Source organism: Galleria mellonella, unplaced genomic scaffold (genome assembly GCF_026898425.1).
Source record: "Galleria mellonella isolate WM207_F2 unplaced genomic scaffold, CSIRO_AGI_GalMel_v1 utg56, whole genome shotgun sequence".
Classification (NCBI taxonomy): Eukaryota; Metazoa; Arthropoda; class Insecta; order Lepidoptera; family Pyralidae; genus Galleria; species Galleria mellonella.
In genome coordinates this window covers 4571478-4591819 of record NW_026442117.1, presented here as the reverse complement: position 1 = coordinate 4591819, position 20342 = coordinate 4571478, and the positions used below count along the sequence as shown (strand labels likewise).

At 36.5% G+C, this 20342-nt stretch overlaps 1 protein-coding gene across 2 annotated transcripts in view; it reads right to left on the bottom strand.

Annotated features, from left to right (window-relative positions):
* The window catches only part of LOC113516165 (SH2 domain-containing protein 4B-like), a 106336-nt gene that overhangs the window by 7632 nt on the left and 78362 nt on the right, over window positions 1-20342 (bottom strand). For both annotated transcript variants that reach the window (XM_052899050.1, XM_052899049.1), the window contains exons 3-5: window positions 9902-10016; window positions 4303-4419; window positions 643-816 (exon numbers count right to left, since the gene is read on the bottom strand). In XM_052899050.1, the coding sequence (XP_052755010.1) occupies window positions 643-816; window positions 4303-4419; window positions 9902-10006 (396 nt within the window). In that variant the 5' untranslated portion in view covers window positions 10007-10016. The remainder of the gene's footprint in view (window positions 1-642; window positions 817-4302; window positions 4420-9901; window positions 10017-20342) is intronic.

The following is a 20342-nucleotide window of genomic DNA, read 5'->3' as shown; positions in this document are numbered from 1 at the left end:
TCTAAAGCCTGACTGCGGTTGCCATTCCGCCTACCAAGTGTGGCAACTATTGGCAAAATCCCCCAAGGAGGAGGCTTATGTTCGGCAGTGGACAATTAAAAGCTGATATGATAATGATATGTCAGAAGATCAAAGGAACATTGTACGCAATGACAAGAGATTTTTTTAATGACATGAAGATGTATTGGTAACACCGCCTGCTTTATAGGCACATGATGGTAAGGTACCAGTGAATAATGATAGATGAGGATGAAGCTGACCTGCTTCATCCTCATCTATCATTATTGACGGACCAACGTGACGTATTCATCAGGAATCAAATATAATATTTTAGAGAGAGCGCACGATTAAGGCTTAAATTTCTCGATTCTTCTAACGTGATCTAAAAAGAGATTATTGGTAATGGGAGTCTAAGAACTCCATTGCTAGCAATATACCCTGTCAAGTCGACCTACATATGGGTCCCCCTAAAAATGATTAATTAAGACCAAGTAACCTGCTTTCATCCTTGCCTATAATTCTTCACTGGTGCCCCACTAGCGTATACCACAGCGCAAATGGGGTTACCATTCCATTATTACTTATTAAAAAACCTACTAACGTGGCGGTCTAGAGACATAGGACAAATCAACTACAGTGTACCTGTTCTAAACTATCGAGCGGCTTGTAGTCTATGAGCTGGGTGAGCTCCTTCTCCACCGACTTCCTGAGCTGGTGCGCCTCCTCACGCGCCTGCGCAAACACCCGCTGCCGCGCCTCTTCCGCTAGTATGGTGTCTATCGACTTGTCGTCAGGATGTTCGCCCATCACCCACACCTGGAATTAAACATAAAAAATCTTAGACTACTTTATCTCTTACCATCAAAAATGTGGTGCCAATAAAGCAAATACTTTCTCTCTTAAACAAGTATACTCGTGATTAGAAAAATATTGATCCCTCATTGAGGAAGAATCGTCATATCACCAAAGTATCTCCGTAAGAGAGGAATATTGACCTAATATCATAACCATAAGGTTTAACATGTTTCATTTCAAGTTTTGATGTTGATATATTATAGTACTTTGTTCCACGCGTTTCCTCTCCATTCCTCATAAGAATGAAGACACGAGGAAGAGGAGAGGAGGAGGTGACATGAGGAAAGAGATTATTAGTAAGGGGACTAGCGGCACCATTGCTAGCAATATAGCCTGTTAAGTGGAACTCATATCCGCTTCCAGCTGGAATAAGTCATGATGGGCCAATTGACCAGATTTCATTCTTTCCTATCATTATTCATTGATACCCTGCCAGGGAGAAGAAATTGTTTATAATGTAGACTAGCAAGCCCATTACAATATACACTATCAGATCGACCTCCACGCGGATCCTGCTGGAAACCATCATGGTTAATTCTTGTGGGGATGGTTAATTCTCTCACTGGTGCTCCGCCAGCATATACCGATAGCGCAGACGGAGTTCACCATTTCATTACCACCCATTAAAAAATAGATTGATAGTGCAGTCGTGGTTACCATTCTATTAACATTTTAAATTACTACATTGTGAATGATTTGCCAAGTGAATCATTATTTGCTGTCCCTAATAGTACAAAAGACAGCTATCAATCCCGTTTTAAACCTACTAAATAAATGAGGCATTCACAATTGTAATGACTTTTATTAATTACCGGCACTACGGACGTGGCATTGAACTCGCCAGAACAGATAATACCTATTCTAATTGCTGACACAAAGGTCCCTTGTGTAGGGTTACCAAACTTTAAGACCAAACAAAATACTTCCTTGACGATTTAAATTGTATGTAATCTAGGGGCCTACCATGAAATTCCATATTAATGAACACCATTCCGAACTTTCGGACTCAATTTCGTGTTTTTGTTCATACTGAAACTGGTCCAGTAAATGGAGCTTAGCATTTCGTTCGTCATAAATGCGGTCAGTTCCACTTGCCCCTACCAACGTTTCCCTAATAAAAGGGATAAGTCCTTCTATAAAAATCCAAAGGCACGATATTTTAATATTGTTAAAAGGTATGTATCAAGTATTTTAAATATTTTTGTTTTTCGTTCGGTCCCGAAATTTCGGAAAACATTTTATGGTAGACCTTCTGTACATTGTCACGACAATGGAGTCAATTTTAAAACGCCATTTCTCTAAACCTATTTCTAAAATTAAATATCTGTTATATAATTTGGCCCCTAAAACAGTAATTTAGCGAAATTATCAAATTAAAATATTAGGTTAAGACATACGTTTAGAGGAATTACGTCACAAAATTGGCCCTATTCACTTACTAAATAACAAGTCAACATTTATAAATTAATACTAAAATGATAGATAGTTGTTAATTAGAAATCACCAAAGTATTTTTACTATTAACTTTATTATTCATTATTTCAACTACATTTTAATATAAAAGTCTTTAAATATCTTTAAACTTTCGACTGTAACAACAATTAATTGCTAAGAGTACTGACATAAAAACAGATAAGAGGGCTATAATAAATAATAATAAATATTCAATATTATGATCAATAAAATATGAATTTTATTGTACAATCTTACAGGCCGCGTATTGATTATCTAACAAAAATAAATAATATGAACTAGTTTAAATACCACTGATTTTCAGAGAATTACGTTATGTCAGTATTAAATTTCACATTCCCATATAATAAATTTAACAATTCATATGTGTTCCAATTGCGGAGGCTATTTAATAATTCCAATAAACATGGTCTCCCTACCATGTAAGTTGTTATGGACCATATAAAGAACAAAACCTTCGCTCCATTGTCAATGCTCTTTTAAATCAGCTGAGTCGGTATGTTCTACTTTTGATTTGATGACCATCAATATATGTAGACTTACGTGTTTTATAGGGCAAAAGAAGAAGAGGAAGGTCAAGGAATAATTACATGGGACAGACAAAAGAAACACTAGGTGTCATGTCGTATAGGGAGGTCAAGGATATGGCCTGGGATAGAGCTGGCTGGAAGAAGATGCATGAATTAGTTGCACCGACAAGAGGAAACTTTTAAATGAAAAAAAGAGGTGTTTTATTATTACATTATTAAGAGGTACGTTGAAAACTTTCAGAGTTCACGACAGATGCAATTCTGTTGAGGGGGCGAAAGAACTTGTTAGGAAAGAGGTCTAACAGACCCTATGCAATATACCCCAACAGGTCGAATTTGACGTGGTTCCCCTGAAAACCTTTGTGGTTGATTCTCGTTGAATTCTCCAAAACTGATGGATTCCATTTTTACCCATAAAAAAAGAAACTCATTAGGTTTTTATGTTACGTGATTATCTTACCAATATTAAACCTATTTTCATAGTTCTTTTAGATAGTTCTGTGTTATTTCCATTTTAATTTTATGATTTTTGAAGATTTACAAGTTTTGTTTACAAGGAACCGTGTGATCACGGCATAGGATACGCCCCTTTCTTTCTTGCGTAGAATGGATAGAGTCTCTCTTAAAACACGTCTAATGTTTTACTGCTGTTGCCAACCTTTCTGCCAAGTACTGGCAAAACTCCCCTTATAGGCAAGGCTTATCCTTATTGTAATGGTGAAAGTATTTAATGTGAAAATTCAAACAAGACAATGTTAAGAGATGTTCATCAACTGACATTGAAAGCTTCGACCATTATTTTGCAACAAGATGATTGTCTGAATGCCGATCGTAAAGGTCATATGGGACTTTGTTAATAATACAAGGCTGATATATGACAAAAAATACTTTAACTATCAATTAAATAATAATTAACGTGTAGATTAACTTGCAAAGTTATAAGCCTTTTTTATGCAACTTAGAATAAGCAAAATAAGCTGATAAATAAATAAGCAAATAATAATATTGACATATAAGCTGACAGCCCACCTGATGGAAAGTGGTAACCATCGCCTATAGACATGAGCAGTACACTGTTTCGCTTATGATACCCCCCATGCGTTGCCATTCCTGAGGATTAAGGTGTTATGCCTCTGTACCTTGTAAATTCACTGCCATGTCCCATCCTTCAAACGAAAACTCAGCCATGCAAACACTACTTTACGGTTGAAATACGAATGGAACAGAGGTAGCCAAGGAAACAACTTTTGTAGTCTCCCAGGAACCAGAGTTCCTCCTAATACCAAAATAATACATCTATGCTGTATTAACTATAATTACTTGAAATGACGTTTGTTAGAGCCCCATACTTTTGGAATCACTGATAAAACCTCTTAAATTTTTTAAAGAATCCTATGTTGTAATCTCGTAGGGAAATCTTAGCGGTAAGGGAAAATTTACTCACCCAGGGCTCGCCATCTTCGCCCTTGAGAAACTGCACTTGTTTCTTGGAGTTCTTCTGAAATTTGGGCCGCTCGTCGTCTTTGCTCACCTTCTGGTCCCACACTTGCCAGCGGCGGACCTGCAAATTATTTTTTATTTTCTTTATTTCTAGCAACAAGTATATAGACATAGGCTCATATATAAATACCTTATAGACTAACATACGAGTACATACGTACTAATATACATACAAACAAATACCATATCAAAATAGTGGCTCAGGACCGTTTCTTGTGGCAGTCAATGGGGATAGGCCTCCCCATAGACTGCCACAGGTAATGGCTGATATGATGATGATAGGTTATATCCTAACTTAGAACATACGATATTTTATATAGGAATTCATGAAGTACGGCTACTTTTGTAATAATTTTTTTACGTAACAAAACAATGTAAATTACTGGCCAGTGTTACATTTTATAATCCTGGCTTCCTTTACTTGTAAGCGACATTATACCGGTTGTGAGTCATGAGTTTATATTTCCATTATTCCAGGAACGTCAACTAGATGTCAGTATGACTGTAGGGATATCTCTCTCTCACTCTTTCTTCAGTCGTACACTCTTGATAGAGTGAACATCGTTTGCAGGTTAGCGATCATATTGATCACATAACAATTCATAAAATGTCACAAATTTTTATAGGTGACATGATAGAAAAATAAGAATGCAGTGCTATGCTAATTTTTACTGGTACACTAGGCATGCGTCAGGGTGGGATTGGCTAATGGAAGTAATTGGTAACTCGTAAACATTGTATACATGAAACGCAGTTTGGGTACCCATTAATTCTCTGCATGACAGAGTTATGTGTGATTCACCTACTAGCTCAACTATTTCTGCTCTGAAGCAACAATATACATATGCATTGTGTTTCAATTGATAAAGTAAATATTTTTTTACAATACAGAGGGGAAACGAGCATGCGACTAACCTGATGGTAAGTGACTACCGCCGCCCATTGTCACCCACAACACCAACGGCATTGCAGGTGTGCTGCCGGCCTGTCTAGTTATTTTATTGTCAACATTCTATATGTGGCACTAAAAATTTTACTGAGCTAATATTATAGGGACCTATATATTATATACCAGAGAGAGACTTTGTACAAAAATCGATTGCTTGGGTACCTCTGTCCCATTCGTGTTTCTACCGTGAAGCAGTTGTGTTTGCATGGCTGTGTTTCAGTTTAAAGGGTGGGATATGGCGTGAGTTTACTGGGTACAGAAGAATAACACCTGAGTCCTCAGGAATGGCAGTGCATGGGGGGTATAATGGGCGAAACAATATACTTTGTTATGTCCATGGTACTGCTCATGTCTATAGGCGACGGTTACCACTTTCCATCAGGTGGGCCGTCAGCTTGTTTGCCATTCTAAGTTGTATAAAAAAAAGTATTAAATGAGGGTTGAGCGCTGTTGTCTGAGATACAGGTTTTATAACCTAGTTCAGGTACAGATGTTTAAACTGATCCAAATGTACAAATGAATTCGTATCTACTTTTACTGTAATTTCCAGTGTTGAATTTGTTACAATCATGGTTATGCAAATAAAATAAAGTTATTATTATTATTTTATTGTGATAAAAATATAGGATTTGTTTATGCAATATTATATGCTTCCACATGTCTAAATCTCATTTTTATTATCAGATTTATTAATCCTAATTTATTCCTAAAGCACAGGATCTTAATTTCTTGTAGTCTATGGTCTAGTAAAAAATGTCACTAAGATTGTCTATGATTATCTCTTTCCCGTTAGGAGCTTGATTACACAAGCGTGTCTTTGCGATTATATTTCAGTTATTTAGTAAATTATAAAGATATAATGCATTTTGATATTAATAAATCAAATAGTTGTCAATGTGTTTACAAGAAATAAATCAGAAAGTGAATTCAGTTTTCAGTTTCATTTACTAAGTCATCAAAACCACGTTTGCCCACGAAAAGTCTCAGACGGGGTTATATAAGTGAAATGTAATAAATCTAAATTATTAGCATTTACCGCAAGACGTTTTGAGCCTCCCATACTGACATAATGCGTTCTATTAACAATTTAGGACGAAATAAAATGTTGAGTTTCAAGAAAGTCAACATTTTATTTCCAATTTGCACATCTTATTCCTTGGGGATAAATTTAGTGAATTTTAAAAATATCTATTACATATTTCAGTTTTGTCACTGGATAATATTTTAGTACCAACCCCACATTAAAATTGCGTCCCAATGAATCAGTTACAAGATCTGCACGGATTATTCTTGTTATGATGTCAAAATAATTAATGATATTACATTTGTCGTGACTTGATTCTCTTTAGCAAGATTAATAACGGCCATAGGATTAAATTTAAATTTGGAATATTTTGAAGCAGTTAATGTTAATGTTTATCTCTCGTATAATTTTGCATTGCATTGTATCATTATATCAGCCTTTAACTGTTGGGCAGTTAAACAAAAGCCTTCCCTTGGGGAATTTGCTACGGTTTGCAGGCGGATTGGCAACCACAATTAGGTCTTGGAGATGTTTTAAGAGGGTCGCTGCTGCCCATCCCTCGCCTCCCCTTAGTCGCCACTAATGACACCCACAGGAAAGGAAGGGGTGGCCCATTCTATGACGGGACCTCACATTGTATTGTATATGATCCGGACAAAATTCCTTTATATTATTAACCGGTTATCAACAGTATTACAGAATAACCCATATTTTACCCCAACACGCAATTATATGTTTAGTCAACAGAATATGTTTCCGCTTGCTGTCTGTCAAGGCAAATCTCGTCTAATTTAACAACAACTTTTTATTACAGTTTTATTACAGTACCAGTGAGGTACAACACTGTGGATACTGGAAACGGTACAATAATGAATGATAATGATAAAGGAATGTATCATCACATCAACCTTTAACTGTCCACTGCTGTTTTAAGAGGGACGCTGCTGCCCTCCCCTCGTTCTTCCTTAGTCACCTCTCACGGGAAAGGAAGGGGTGGCCTATTCTATGCCGGGACCACACGGCCACGAAACGAATGGATTAATTAATTAATTAATATTTACAAAACACATAGTAAATGTATACAGAATGTAAGGGATATTGAAGCTATTATTCTAAACTGAAAACCAATGAAAAAAATACGAGATAACATATCATGGACAATATAGTATACTGTGTTATATCCATGGTACTGTTCGTGTCTACCGGCGACGATTACTTCTTTACATCAGTTGAGCCGCGCTTGTTTGCCATTCTCAGTCGTATAAAATAAAATAAAAAAAAAAACAAAAAAAATGTTTGGGAGAACTTTGAAAAAATTTCAATAACACTTTTTAAACTCACTAAAAGAACATCATATATATACAGATGATACAATGTTTACAGTCATGCCTCATTTCATCTGTAATCGAAAGGCAAATTAGATAGACTTATTCTTAAATAAACAAAAAGTACCGTAAAATTTTCGCTATGTGGCAACACTGTGGTAAGCACATTGAGAAGTTCCGACACACTTGAGTGGATACCTAGTTCCGTAAACATAATTAACTTCTTACGTACGCGGTCATTTTTTATTTAGAAATTATTAATTTAGTAAAGTAATGGAGTGATATTTTTTTTAAATAAAAATCCACAACAATCGACAAAGATTCACCATAAAGCCCAATGTATTTATTCTTATGGATTTATCATATTGTTTGTCTTACAGCATGATTTTCTAATTGCTCTAAATAACTTTATTATATCTTTATAACTTAATTCTTTGTTTTTACTATAATACCAATATATAATATATTATAATACAATTTATATTTACTATAATACCAATATATATTATATTAAAATACAATGATAATTACAATACAAAAATTATATAACAATTCAAACGTAGTAAATACAGTAAGAAACGCACATTCTCGTTCCAGTTTAATCATAGATTAAGTTTTTAAAGTTAACGAAATGCACTCCCTGAACTTCACAGATTAATAGTTAAACTGTTTTTGCTACAGTTTCTTAGAGATAGACACATTATCTAGATTTTTTTTTTATACAACTTAGAATGGCAAACAAGCTGACGGCCCACCTGATGAAAAGTGGTAACAGAAGACATGAATGGTAGTACCATCATAACAGAGTATACTGTTTCCTCATGATACCCCCATAGGTTGCCATTCCTGAGGACTCAGGTGTTATTCCTCTGTACCATGTAAATTCACGCCATATCCCACCCTTCAAACAGAAACACAGCCATGCAAACACAACTGCTACTAGATATTACTATATATTTATGAAATAGATTTATTTTTATTCATGATATACTCGTATATTTAAGATTAGCTGTATCCAGCGGTTTGACCCGTGTAAATCAATACATAAAATATTGTATGTACTAAGTTAGGATATATAAATTTCATTTAAATCCATTTAGTAGTTTTTGTGTGATAGAGTAATCAACATACATCCATCGTTACAAACATTCGTTATTATTATATTAATAAGATACGATCTTTATACAATATTCTTGCCCAATTTGAATATTTTTCAATCAAAAATATTTGGTATTGGTGTCATTGTCAATATTTTAAAACATCAGAACATTACTTATTTATATGATCTAAGATTTTAATTCTTTCCTACTAATAAGTAAATAACTTACCAATGTAAACTGTTTATAAAAAAGAATAGAAAATCTATTGATGTAATGACAACATTCTAGTGATAGCATTCGTTGAATGCCAACAGTTCGATAAGCATTATGTACTACGGTATATTCTTAATTATAACAGAAGCGGATGCAATAGCTGTGTATTGATTATGAACCTTTCACTTATTGTCCATTATATTATTACTGATAAATTCATTACACGATACATACTTATTTCTATTTAACAAAAGTAGTATTATAAAACAGTAAGTTTTTACGTAATCTAATCAGTATATCATATGTAATCGATTTCAAACTCTTTTCTGGTTTTCATGAGCTTATAGGGAGGGGGGGGGCATGATGAATTGTTAAAAATGGGGATTAGTAGCCTCATTGTTAGCAATACAAGGATGTATGCTCGTGTATGTGCAGAATCCCATTACTAGCAATATACCCAACCAGGTCGACCTCCTCGCGGTTCCCCCTGAAAACTGTCGTGTTCTATTCCAAGTGAATTCATGCCAATAGGTTAACTGATTTGCCTTTTCATTGTCACCTATCATCCCTCACTGGTGCCACGCCAGCGTATACCTTTAGCGCAAGCGGGGTTACCATTATATTATCAAAAAACTCGATATTTCTGATAATTTTGTTTGTATCTAAGAGATAAACTCATAAATATTTAACGAATTTAAAAAAATCTACTATAGAAAGCTACATTATCGGCAAGTAACAATCAAGTACCAATAAAAAAAAAAACAGTTCTACGTGGGGCGGGTCGCCAGTTATTTGATAAATACGAACTTGAAAATTGACTGGAAGAGATCTCTTTTACAGATACGAGTAACTTCATCTTCGTTTACATTGTTTGTAATTGTTATTATTACTGTATGTTTTAGTACAATAAAAAGTATATTTATTATAATAACCTGTTCTTCGCGCATCTTGCAGAACAGCGTCTGTTTCTGGGTCTCGTCGAGCTCGGCGAGGATCTCAGGGTCCACCCACATGTCACGCAGTATCTGCTGCAACATGGTGTCGGCCCTGAAAACAAAAAATGTAACATTTACGTTTCTTTCTTTACAGACTTCAAAAAAGGAAGAGGTTCTGTGTAAATTTGTGTCGTATGGTGTTCAACAGGCTATTAATTTCTCTTTTCAGACATTTTCAGCAACCAAGACTTGAGAGATTTTAATTTGCAAAAATAAAAATAAAATAGCCGTGTAGTCCTTTGTACAAATGTCGATTGCTTGGGTACCTCTGTCCCATTCGTGTTTCAACCGTGAAGCAGTTGTGTTTGCATGGCTGTGTTTCGATTTGAAGGGTGGGTGAATTTACTGGGTACAGAGGATATAACACCTGAGTCCTCAGGAATGGCAACACATGGGGGGTATCATGGGCGAAACAGTATATTCTGTTATGTCCATGATACTGCTCATGTCTATAAGCGACGGTTACTACTTTCCATGAGGTGGGCCGTTAGCTTGTTTGCCATTCTAAGTTGTATAAAAAAAACATAGAATGGGCCGGACATAGAATAGGCGACTAAGGGAACTTAACCCTTCTTTGCATAATGGTGGAAATTTCCATCATAACACTGAATGCCCAAAAATTATATTAATTTATTATATGATCGTGTTTGGCTACCTTTTTAATGCTCATTGCAGAAAAAGAACATAGCTGTCAAATTTACTTTCTTAACTAGTTTTCCCTTAATTTTGAACATGAATTATATCGCCTTGATTTATTTCACCAATAAAAAAATCATGCAAAGAAGGGTTAACGGTCGAATGATGGGCAAAAGTGCCCCTTTTAAAACATCACCAGAGGGAGACTTTGTACAAAAGTCGATTGCTTGAGTACCTCTGTCCCATTCGTGTTTCAACTGTGAAGCAGTTGTGTTTGCATGGCTGTGTTTCGGTTTGAAGGGTGGGATATGGCGTAAATTTACTGGGTACAGAGGAATAACACCTGAGTCCTCGGGAATGGCAACGCATGGGGGGTATAATGGGCGAAACAGTATACTCTGGTCCATGGTAATGGCAACGCATGGGGATTCTATTGCTAGCAATGGGACTGGTATAATGGGCAAAGAAACAATCGGTGGGGGGGGGGGGACGGTTTGTTAGTAATGCGGACTCTAATATTCCTTTTGCTAGTAATATATCCTGTCAGGTCAACGCATGGGGGTATCATAGGCGAAACAATATACTCTGTTATGTCCATGGTACTGCTCATGTCTATAGGCGACGGTTAACACTTTCCATCAGTTGGGCCGTCAGCTTGTTTGCCATTCTAAATTGTATAAAAAAATCCATCTCTATATGTTTTTATTATAAGCTGATATATAAAGTAAACTGTACTGAATCTAGAAAAACATTTAAATAAAAAAAGAACCTTGCATCTACCTACAAGGGGAGAATGGGTTTAGTAGTAATAAGGACTATCGGCCCCATTGGTAGTAATATAACAGGTCAGGTCGACCTCCACGCGGTTTACCCTGGAAACCATAGTGATTAATTTCTGTTGAATTCATCACGATAGGTCCACTAACCTGCTTTCATCTGCACCTATCATCTCTCACTGGTCTCCCGCTAACGTATACCGATAGCGCAGGCGGAGTTACAATTCCATTGTCATTCCATAAAAAAATCTACTAGTAAATACGTAATCATAAACAAAAATTTCAAAAACATTCGAGTTATGTCATTATTATTTATATATCGGCCGTTTTACTAGTTGTACCTATCGTTCGTTATAACCAGTTCCATAGGTTGAAGACCCCATAGGTTCAAACAAAAACTGTTGTAGCTATAACCGAATGATTTAATACCTATTCCGTGACCTTGCCCTTGTGGCAAATACTTGGTTGTTGCTTTTTGCGTATTACTTTATCGTAGATCGTTGTAATTATAATTTACTAGCTGTATCCCGTGGCTTCACCCCTGATAGTATTGTGATATTGAAGAAATTACCTATTAAAGGCAAAAAGAATTTTTCAAATCCGTCTGATACTTCAAGAGTTTAGCGTATTCAAATAAAAAAATTAACTCTTTCGCTTTATATAATAGTATAGATATAGTAATTTATCTAAAATAGTCACATAAAAAACCTATACAAATATACTTTGCTTAACGCGGAAGAAACGGCTGCTCACGTACTCCTGGAATGTGAGGCTGTGGCCCATCAACGTTTAGAAATCCTCGGAACGGTGAGGTCGCTCCGTGAGGCCTGTGAAGAATCCAGGAAGCTTCTGCGCTTCTGGACGGAGCTAGGTTGGCTGTACTAGCCACGACTTATACGCACAACGACCCAAATGAGAGGCTAAGCGCTGAAAATAGTCTTTTCACATTCACATATTTTGCTTATTAATTAATCAAAGAAACTTACTTTGAAATTACGAATCTGATTGTTCAAATTCGAACGATAATCTTTTGACATTTGCAGTGTTTTATAACACAAACTATTGGTTCGTTCTTTTTTTTTTTGGAAGAAATATTACAGCATATTAATTCTCATAATAATAAGTTAGTTGGATCGAATAGAAAACCTGTACGGACCAAATCCAATAAAATTCATAGTAGAGACCGTCCGAAAATTCGCATATGATTTCGTGGTAGACCTAGAGGAACTAGATTAATCGTATTTTTTTATACCACTGAGGTGGCTAACAAGTATACGGCCCACCTGATGGTAAGCGGTTACCGTAGCCTATGAACGTCTGCAATACCAGAGGTATTACGCGCGCGATGCCGACCCAGAAGAAACCTCTTTACCCCCCTTTTGAAGAACCCCATACTGTAGTCTCTTGGGAAAACCTCGGCAGAGAGCTCATTACATAACCTGAGTGTTCGTGGGAGAAAACATCTCTGAAACCGCGTTGTACGCGACCATTTAGACTGTAGGGTATGAGGGAGGCCATCGACAGGGAGTTAATTCCTGTCGATGGCGAGCCGTACGATGATAGAAAATTCTCCTACGTTTGCGGATTAGTTTTCAGTCTAATACAAACATCGGTATTCAAAAGTACAGCTGTTTATTTTGTTCTAGTTAAATATTTCCCGTGTCACGATATTCGTTCACAGTAATCTCCGAAATCTGCAGAACTCTAAATATTTCTACAATCACTCTCATATTTACTGGGTTCATTGCTATATAATAATTATTAATATAATGAAATCTTCATCTTAACTGCCCACTGCTGAACCTAGGCCTCCCCCATAAGCGGAATTTTCTCAATAGTTGCCACGCTTAGCAAGCGGGTTGGCAACCGCAGTTAGGCTTTGGTGATGTTTTAAGAAGGACGCTGCTGCTCATTCCTCGACTATTAAGTTCCCTTAGTCGTCTCTTACGACACGAGTAAAGAAGGAGTGACCCATTCTATGCCGGGACCACACTGCAATAATATAATACCAGCAATAATTTAGTAATATGTAGTTAATATTAAAATACACCTTTTGTGTAATGCGCTAATAAATGGACTGGCGTGATATAAAATCAATTATGGACTAGAATAATGCCAGCCCAACCCTAAGTTGCACCGAAGTTGACCTGTCGCAGCGCGCACGCATTTGTCGTATGAATTATTAATGGTGCATGACTAGTGATGTACTGAGTCGGTCTTTTTTGTTGTTCGAGTATATTGATACTGGTTAAAAAATCGTATTCTAACTCGAATTCGAAAACTCGAACAAGTACTAAGAGTTTGGGTATTCGAGTACTACATCAGACTGTACTGTTGCAATTTATTTCTGAAACTTGCTTTTAATGAAAATAAATGTTCAGAAATTTAATAATTCTTCTCGTAAATAAAGAAAAAAAAATTAATGAAGTAAAAAACAAACAAACTTACGATAAACACTTGACCAAATTTCGATTACTCTACGCGTAGTACTCAAAACTAGTATTCTGTATCCGGATTCTGTGTAGTCCCAGAGTATATGAATATCTTCGAGTATTAGATATTCGAGTTAACACTCGAATGTGCCTGACTCGAAACATCACTATGTACAACACGTGTTTCTGTAGCCGCATTAGAATTCCGTCCGGGCGCATTTGTCGCTCCGTTTTATGTTGTTTCACGGAAGACGGCTATGTTCTTTTAGTGAGACGAGTGGTGTGCTGGTTATTGATGGTTTAAAATTATGTCAATTTTTAGTATGCTAACCGGTAATTGTAATGTATTAGCCAAAATTAAGGCGACAATAGAGCTCCACTTGGTGATAGGCGATTTCTTAATATACGAACTATTACAACATTAGAGGCATCACTCCATCTAATAGATTCATCAATTGGCATTGCTGTTACCAACCTTTGTTCTAATATAAAGATCTTGTATTACAGTAATTTCACTGCCATGTCCCATGATTTTAAAGCAAGACATACAAGACTCTCAAATTGAATTATACTGTGGTTTTTGTGTGTGTTTAATACTTCCTTGGTTTTATATAAAAAAAAGTCTGCTTTGAAAACAACTTTATATGGCGGATGTAAATGGAAAGCGAGACTTAAGTGAACATTAATATAACTATAGTATTAATTATTCAAATCCTTATGGTACAGGTTAGCCAACATAATGGATTCAACCCGAGAGTCAGCTGACAAAGGAATCGTGACGGGCTGTTGCAACACTCGGCAATCATAATGCTCGTAATATAGCGTAGGTATAGTTTAAAAGTGAAGGTGACTGAAACAAGCTCTACTGTTGCTGTGCTATTAAGCTGGATGTAGACTTAATGTGTAATTTGAAATTTCGTTCCAGAAAAAAATTAAAAATTATATTTTTAAATTTTTTTTTTAATTATGCCATCATAACAAAATAATTCTAATCAAGCAGTGATGTGGACTTCCTAGTTCAGTAAAAAAACTAATTTAATTATGGCCTAATTAGGAGATATTGGGGGGGGGGGGGGGGAGAGAGTTTGCAAGTGATATAGAATAGCAGTTCTATTGACAATCATTATGATGATAATATCAGCCGTTAAGTGTCCACTGCTGAACACTGATCCTCTCCCATTAGAGGGATTTTGCCAATAGTTGCCACGCTTGACAGTGGCATATACTAGACCACCCCTTCCTTCCCGTGGGTAAAGCCTAACTGCGGTTGCCAAACCGCTTGCTAAGCGTCGCAACTATTGGCGGAACCGCCCTTATGGGGAAGGCCTACGTTCAACAAAGGGAGTTAACGGCATCATATAAAAATTATAATGATCCAATATAAAATGTTAAAATGAAGAACCCGATTGAAATAAATGTATACATATATCCGACTGGTATGGACGATATCAAGATGGGATATGATCGTTTTTTCCGCCATCAATATCCCAGTCTAATACTAAGTTATCGGACTGGGGACCGGCAGACAGCAGAGGTCGCCAGTTCGGGGGCCGACCACATACTCATTTGTTGCAGTATCCGGCTGTTCATTAACCATCCCAATGCTCCTCAAATATTGCGTCTAAATTGCGCCCACCAAGTACCCTCTTGTATAGGCATTCCGCCACTCGTATCCAATAGCGAGGAAGGGATGCCTTAAATACTGAACCTCAAACCATAAAAAAAAATCCCAGTCTAATAAATGCCTAATTGTTTGCATTGTTTAATAGTTTTTGTTCATAAAAATATCAATGGTAGACGCTACGGTAGGTATAATATATATGGTATGTACATACCCGATTTGGTACCAATTAGCTGCATGACCACTGAAATGATGTTCATTATTCGGTCATTCGTTTTGCTATTAGTCACAGACCTCCATTAAATTGCTATAATTTTGCTTTATGTATATACATATATAACTACATACTATTTTCCGGCCAATGCAATGAACTATCTAGAAACTTTATAGTTACCGCGGACTACCTTTACAGTTTTCAGATGTTTGGTACGTCAAAAGGATAAAAGTTAAGGCTTTTTTTAATGGGTAATAATGGTATGATAACCCCGCCTGCGCTATCGGTATACACTGACAGAACACCAGTGAGAGATGATAGATGAGGATGAAAGCAGGTCAGTTAGCCCATCCGGATGACTTCAACTAGAATTAACCACAATGGTTTCCAGTGGAAACCACGTGGAGGACGACCTGACAGGGTATATTGATAGTAATGGGGCTATTTGACCCCATTACTAATAATCCCTTTCCCCCCAAAAGCTAAGGTTAAGTATGTATCATAGATCATAGATTAAGAATCGTATCTGTGAATCGTTACAAATAAACGAAACAAAAGAGTGTATCACTCTATGCATAGACAAAAAAGATATTAGTCAAATATTTAATAGAATAGCTACCTATTATATATATATATATATATATATATATATATATATATATATATATATATATATATATATATATATATTGTTTTTTTTATACAATTTACAATTGCAAACAAGCTGATGATAACCGTCGCCTATAGACAAGAACAGTACCATGGACATAACAGAGTATATTGTTTCGCCCATGATACCCCCCAAGCGTTGCCATTTCTGAGGATTCAGGTGTTATTCCTCTGTATCCTGTAAATTTACTGTCATATCTCACCCTTCAAACCAAAACACAGCCATACAAATAAACTACGTTTGCTCAAGCAATCGACTTTTGTACAAAGTCATGCTCGAATTTACATATACTGCCTTTTTGAAGAGGCCCGGCCTCTTCTAGAAAATTATATTAAATAAACCAACGACTATAGTGTAAACAAATAATGCGTTGCATGAGTAAGCGCAATATCCTTGCATTGAAGAAAGTGAACGCACCACGAGCGGCAGAGCGAAGGCGTGCGTGGGCGCCGGGGGTCAAGGGCAAGCGGATTCTTATTGTATGCCATAATCTAAATTGTGTACACAGCAATATCAGCCTACCCATCGTGAAGAAAGAGGCTGGTTTTTTTTAATGCATGATAATGGAATGGTAACTCTGCCTGCGCTATCGGTATACGCTGGTGGGGTACCATTATATACGCTGGTGGGGTACCAGTATATACGCTGGTGGGGTACCAGTATATACGCTGGTAGGGTACCAGTACATACGCTGGTGGGGTACCAGTAAAAGATGATAGATGAGAATGAACACAGGTCAGTTAACCCATCGTGATGAATCCCACAAGAATTATCCACGATAGTTTCCAGAGGAAACCACATCGAGGTCGTCCTAACAATTATTAACAATTTTCCTCCTGGGGGGGGGGGGGGGGGGAGATTGTTAGTAATAGAAACTACCAGTCCCATTGCTAGCAACACATCCTTTCAGGTCGACCTCCCCGTGGTCCCTAGCAACTATCGTGCTGAATGCCAGGTGTGTCCATCACGATGGGCTAACTGACCTGTCTTTTCATAGTCATCTATCATGCATTACTGGTGCTCCGCCAGCGTATACCGTTAGCGCAGGCGGGATTACCATTCCATTATCATCTACTAAAAAAAATGTTTTCCTCGTAGAAGGGGAAAGGTAATATAGATTTAACAGACGTCATTATACATCATGTCATTTTTATAACTTATATTTGGATGAGAAAGAAAAAAAAAATGATGACATTTGATGATATTTCTGTTAAAATACAACGACTTTCGAATTTTCGACAATACCCTCTCAAAGCTGTTTGTTACCTGTTGAATTCCTTCTAATTGTGGCTTTATTTTCTCGCATGCATACAAAACAGTCGTCTAAGTTATAATAGACTGAGCTAGTGGCAACATAACCGCTGCCCGCTTCATGCAAATTGATGTCAATTAACAACAAAAACGTTTCATCGTAAGAAATGTGGAACATACGCAGGGTTATCACAGATTTGTTTTATTAATATTATATCAATATATTATTTTAATATTATTTTTTTAAATTTTTACAAAATTTACATCTCCCCTCTTAAGGAGAGGAGATGGCAAACTAACCCCCAACAGAAGCACAGTCGGCCGGGGTTCTTGGCCCCAGGGAGAGAGACCGGCGTACAATGCGGATATTGTTATTCATATTAACTGTCCATTGCTGAACTTTCCCCATAAGGGGATATTTGCGGTAGTCGCCATGCTTAGTAGGCGAGTTGGCAATCGCAGTTAGGCTTCGGTGATGTTTCAGAAGGGACTGCCTAACACTCAACTATTAAGTTTCCTTAGTCCTCTCTTACGACATCTACGGGAAAGGAATGGGATAGGGATGGGCCATTCTAAGCCAGGACCACACGGCATTTTATTTTTTACTATCTATCTACATATATATTTTTTTATATACGAGTATTAATTTTTTTTTTTAATCAACTTAGAATGGCAAACAAGCTGACGGCTCACCTGATGGAAAGTGGTAACCGTCGCCTATTTTCATTCTTATCTATCACCCTTCACTGGTGCTCCGCCAGTGTATCTCGTCAGCGCAGGCGGGGTTACCATACCATTTTCACCCATCAAAAAAAAAAGTACCATGGACATAATAAAGTATACTGTTTCACTCATGATACCCCCATGCGTTGCCATTCTCGAGGAGTCAGATGTTATTCCTCTGTACTCTGTAAATTCACGCCATATCCCACCCTTCAAACCGAAACACAGCCATGCAAACACAACTGCTTTACGGTTGAAACACGAATCGGATAGAGGTATTCAAGTAAACGACTTTTGTACAAAGTCTCCACTCGAATTCTCGAAGATTTTCTTATGCCGTCGTATCTTTTTAACATTTAAGAAATATGCAAATCGGTCCAGCTGCTCCCAAAGAATGCACTTACAAAAGAACAATTTTTTTTTATATCAAGACGGAATATAGTTGTCGATAGATAGACATAAGCACTATCTTTTGCATCTCCTTATTAGATAGTTTTACAAAAATTAAGTACTCTCTTTGATATACGTTTTATAAAATTAAGTAAGTAATATGTTTTAGAAAATTAACTAATGGAAAGATAACCAATTCAATTTAAACAATGTATTAAATAACAATACTTACAATTAATTATATATGTATATAGTTTAATATTCATTAGATGTAATTATAATTGGTAATCATTAATTCAATTCAAACTTTTGTTGCATTTTCAAAATGTATGTATAGATGCCAACTGGCAACCCTATTCATTTGCTTTGTCGGTGCGTCGGTGAAACACGCGGAAAATGTTCTGGTACTCTTTAATGACCATCTAGAATCCGTTAAAGTGCTTACTGTTTAACTCGAGACGAGTGACGACAAGTGAGTCGATTATATTACTCGATTTACTTCAATCGATCCGCAGCTGGTTTTCTATATCAGGTAAGTAAAGTATGTAACGACCTATTTAATGCCCACAAGTTACCACCAAACAGAGGCATAAGAGACAGTCATAAAAAATATATGTTCCAACTGTAGGTATGTTAAGGTATTGTATTGGACATAGGTGGGTTTACAACATTTCGACACCCTCCGTTCAAAACTTGTAGGCCAAGCTATATATCATATCCGAGTTCTTAATTCGAAAAAAAAATACATTATTGACAGAAATAATATTATATGTGGTATTTCGTAAGAGTTTCTAGACAATAATAATAAATAATCACAGAAAAAGACTAACGGGGTTTGGGAAAATATCATCAAGCTTTTTATTTTCATATTTTAATATATATATATATATATATATATATATATATATATATATATATATATATATACTTATAACGCCATCTAGTGGTAACAAAATGGGTTTACGGTTGTAGTATGGTAGTAACCTATCAACATACTAGATAGCGTCGTGTGTCTTCAAGTAAATTTGGTTCTTCAAATAAAAACGGCGCCTTCAATGTTGAAAAAAATTATTAAAGAAAATAGCTTATTAAAAAAATATAACTAGGCAGTTGTTTATTTCGTCTATTTGTACGCTTGATAAAAGTCAACGACATTAGATTGAATTCGAGTAATACACGACACGAGGCGCGCCACGCCGCGGCGCGCTGATAATAATAATTCGACCGTCGGCGGCGACGGCGGCAGCGGCGCGGCGGCCGCTGCCATGTACATTCTCGGCTTCCCGCCCCCCACCGATCGGCGGCATCAAAATGGCGCCGTACAAACGGCGCGCTAAAGACCTCTCCGCACATCCCACTACCGACATCTGGCAACTTGTTATTTTATTTGATTTGTTTCAAAAATTTTAAAACTAAGTAATAGATATTTGGACGGTGACCCAAAAATATTGCACAAGAATTATCGAAAAAATTTAATTACACATTAATGCTATCTGAATAGTGCCTATAGCACAAGTACCGCGAAACTTGGAAATAGAAGAGAGAAGAGAATATGTAGTATGGTATTTAACTTGATTTCTTTTTCTAAGGTGTCGCATAACTCATGTCATAACAATGTATCATACGTTTAAAAAACGTATAAGAAACTCTCAACAGACTCGACAG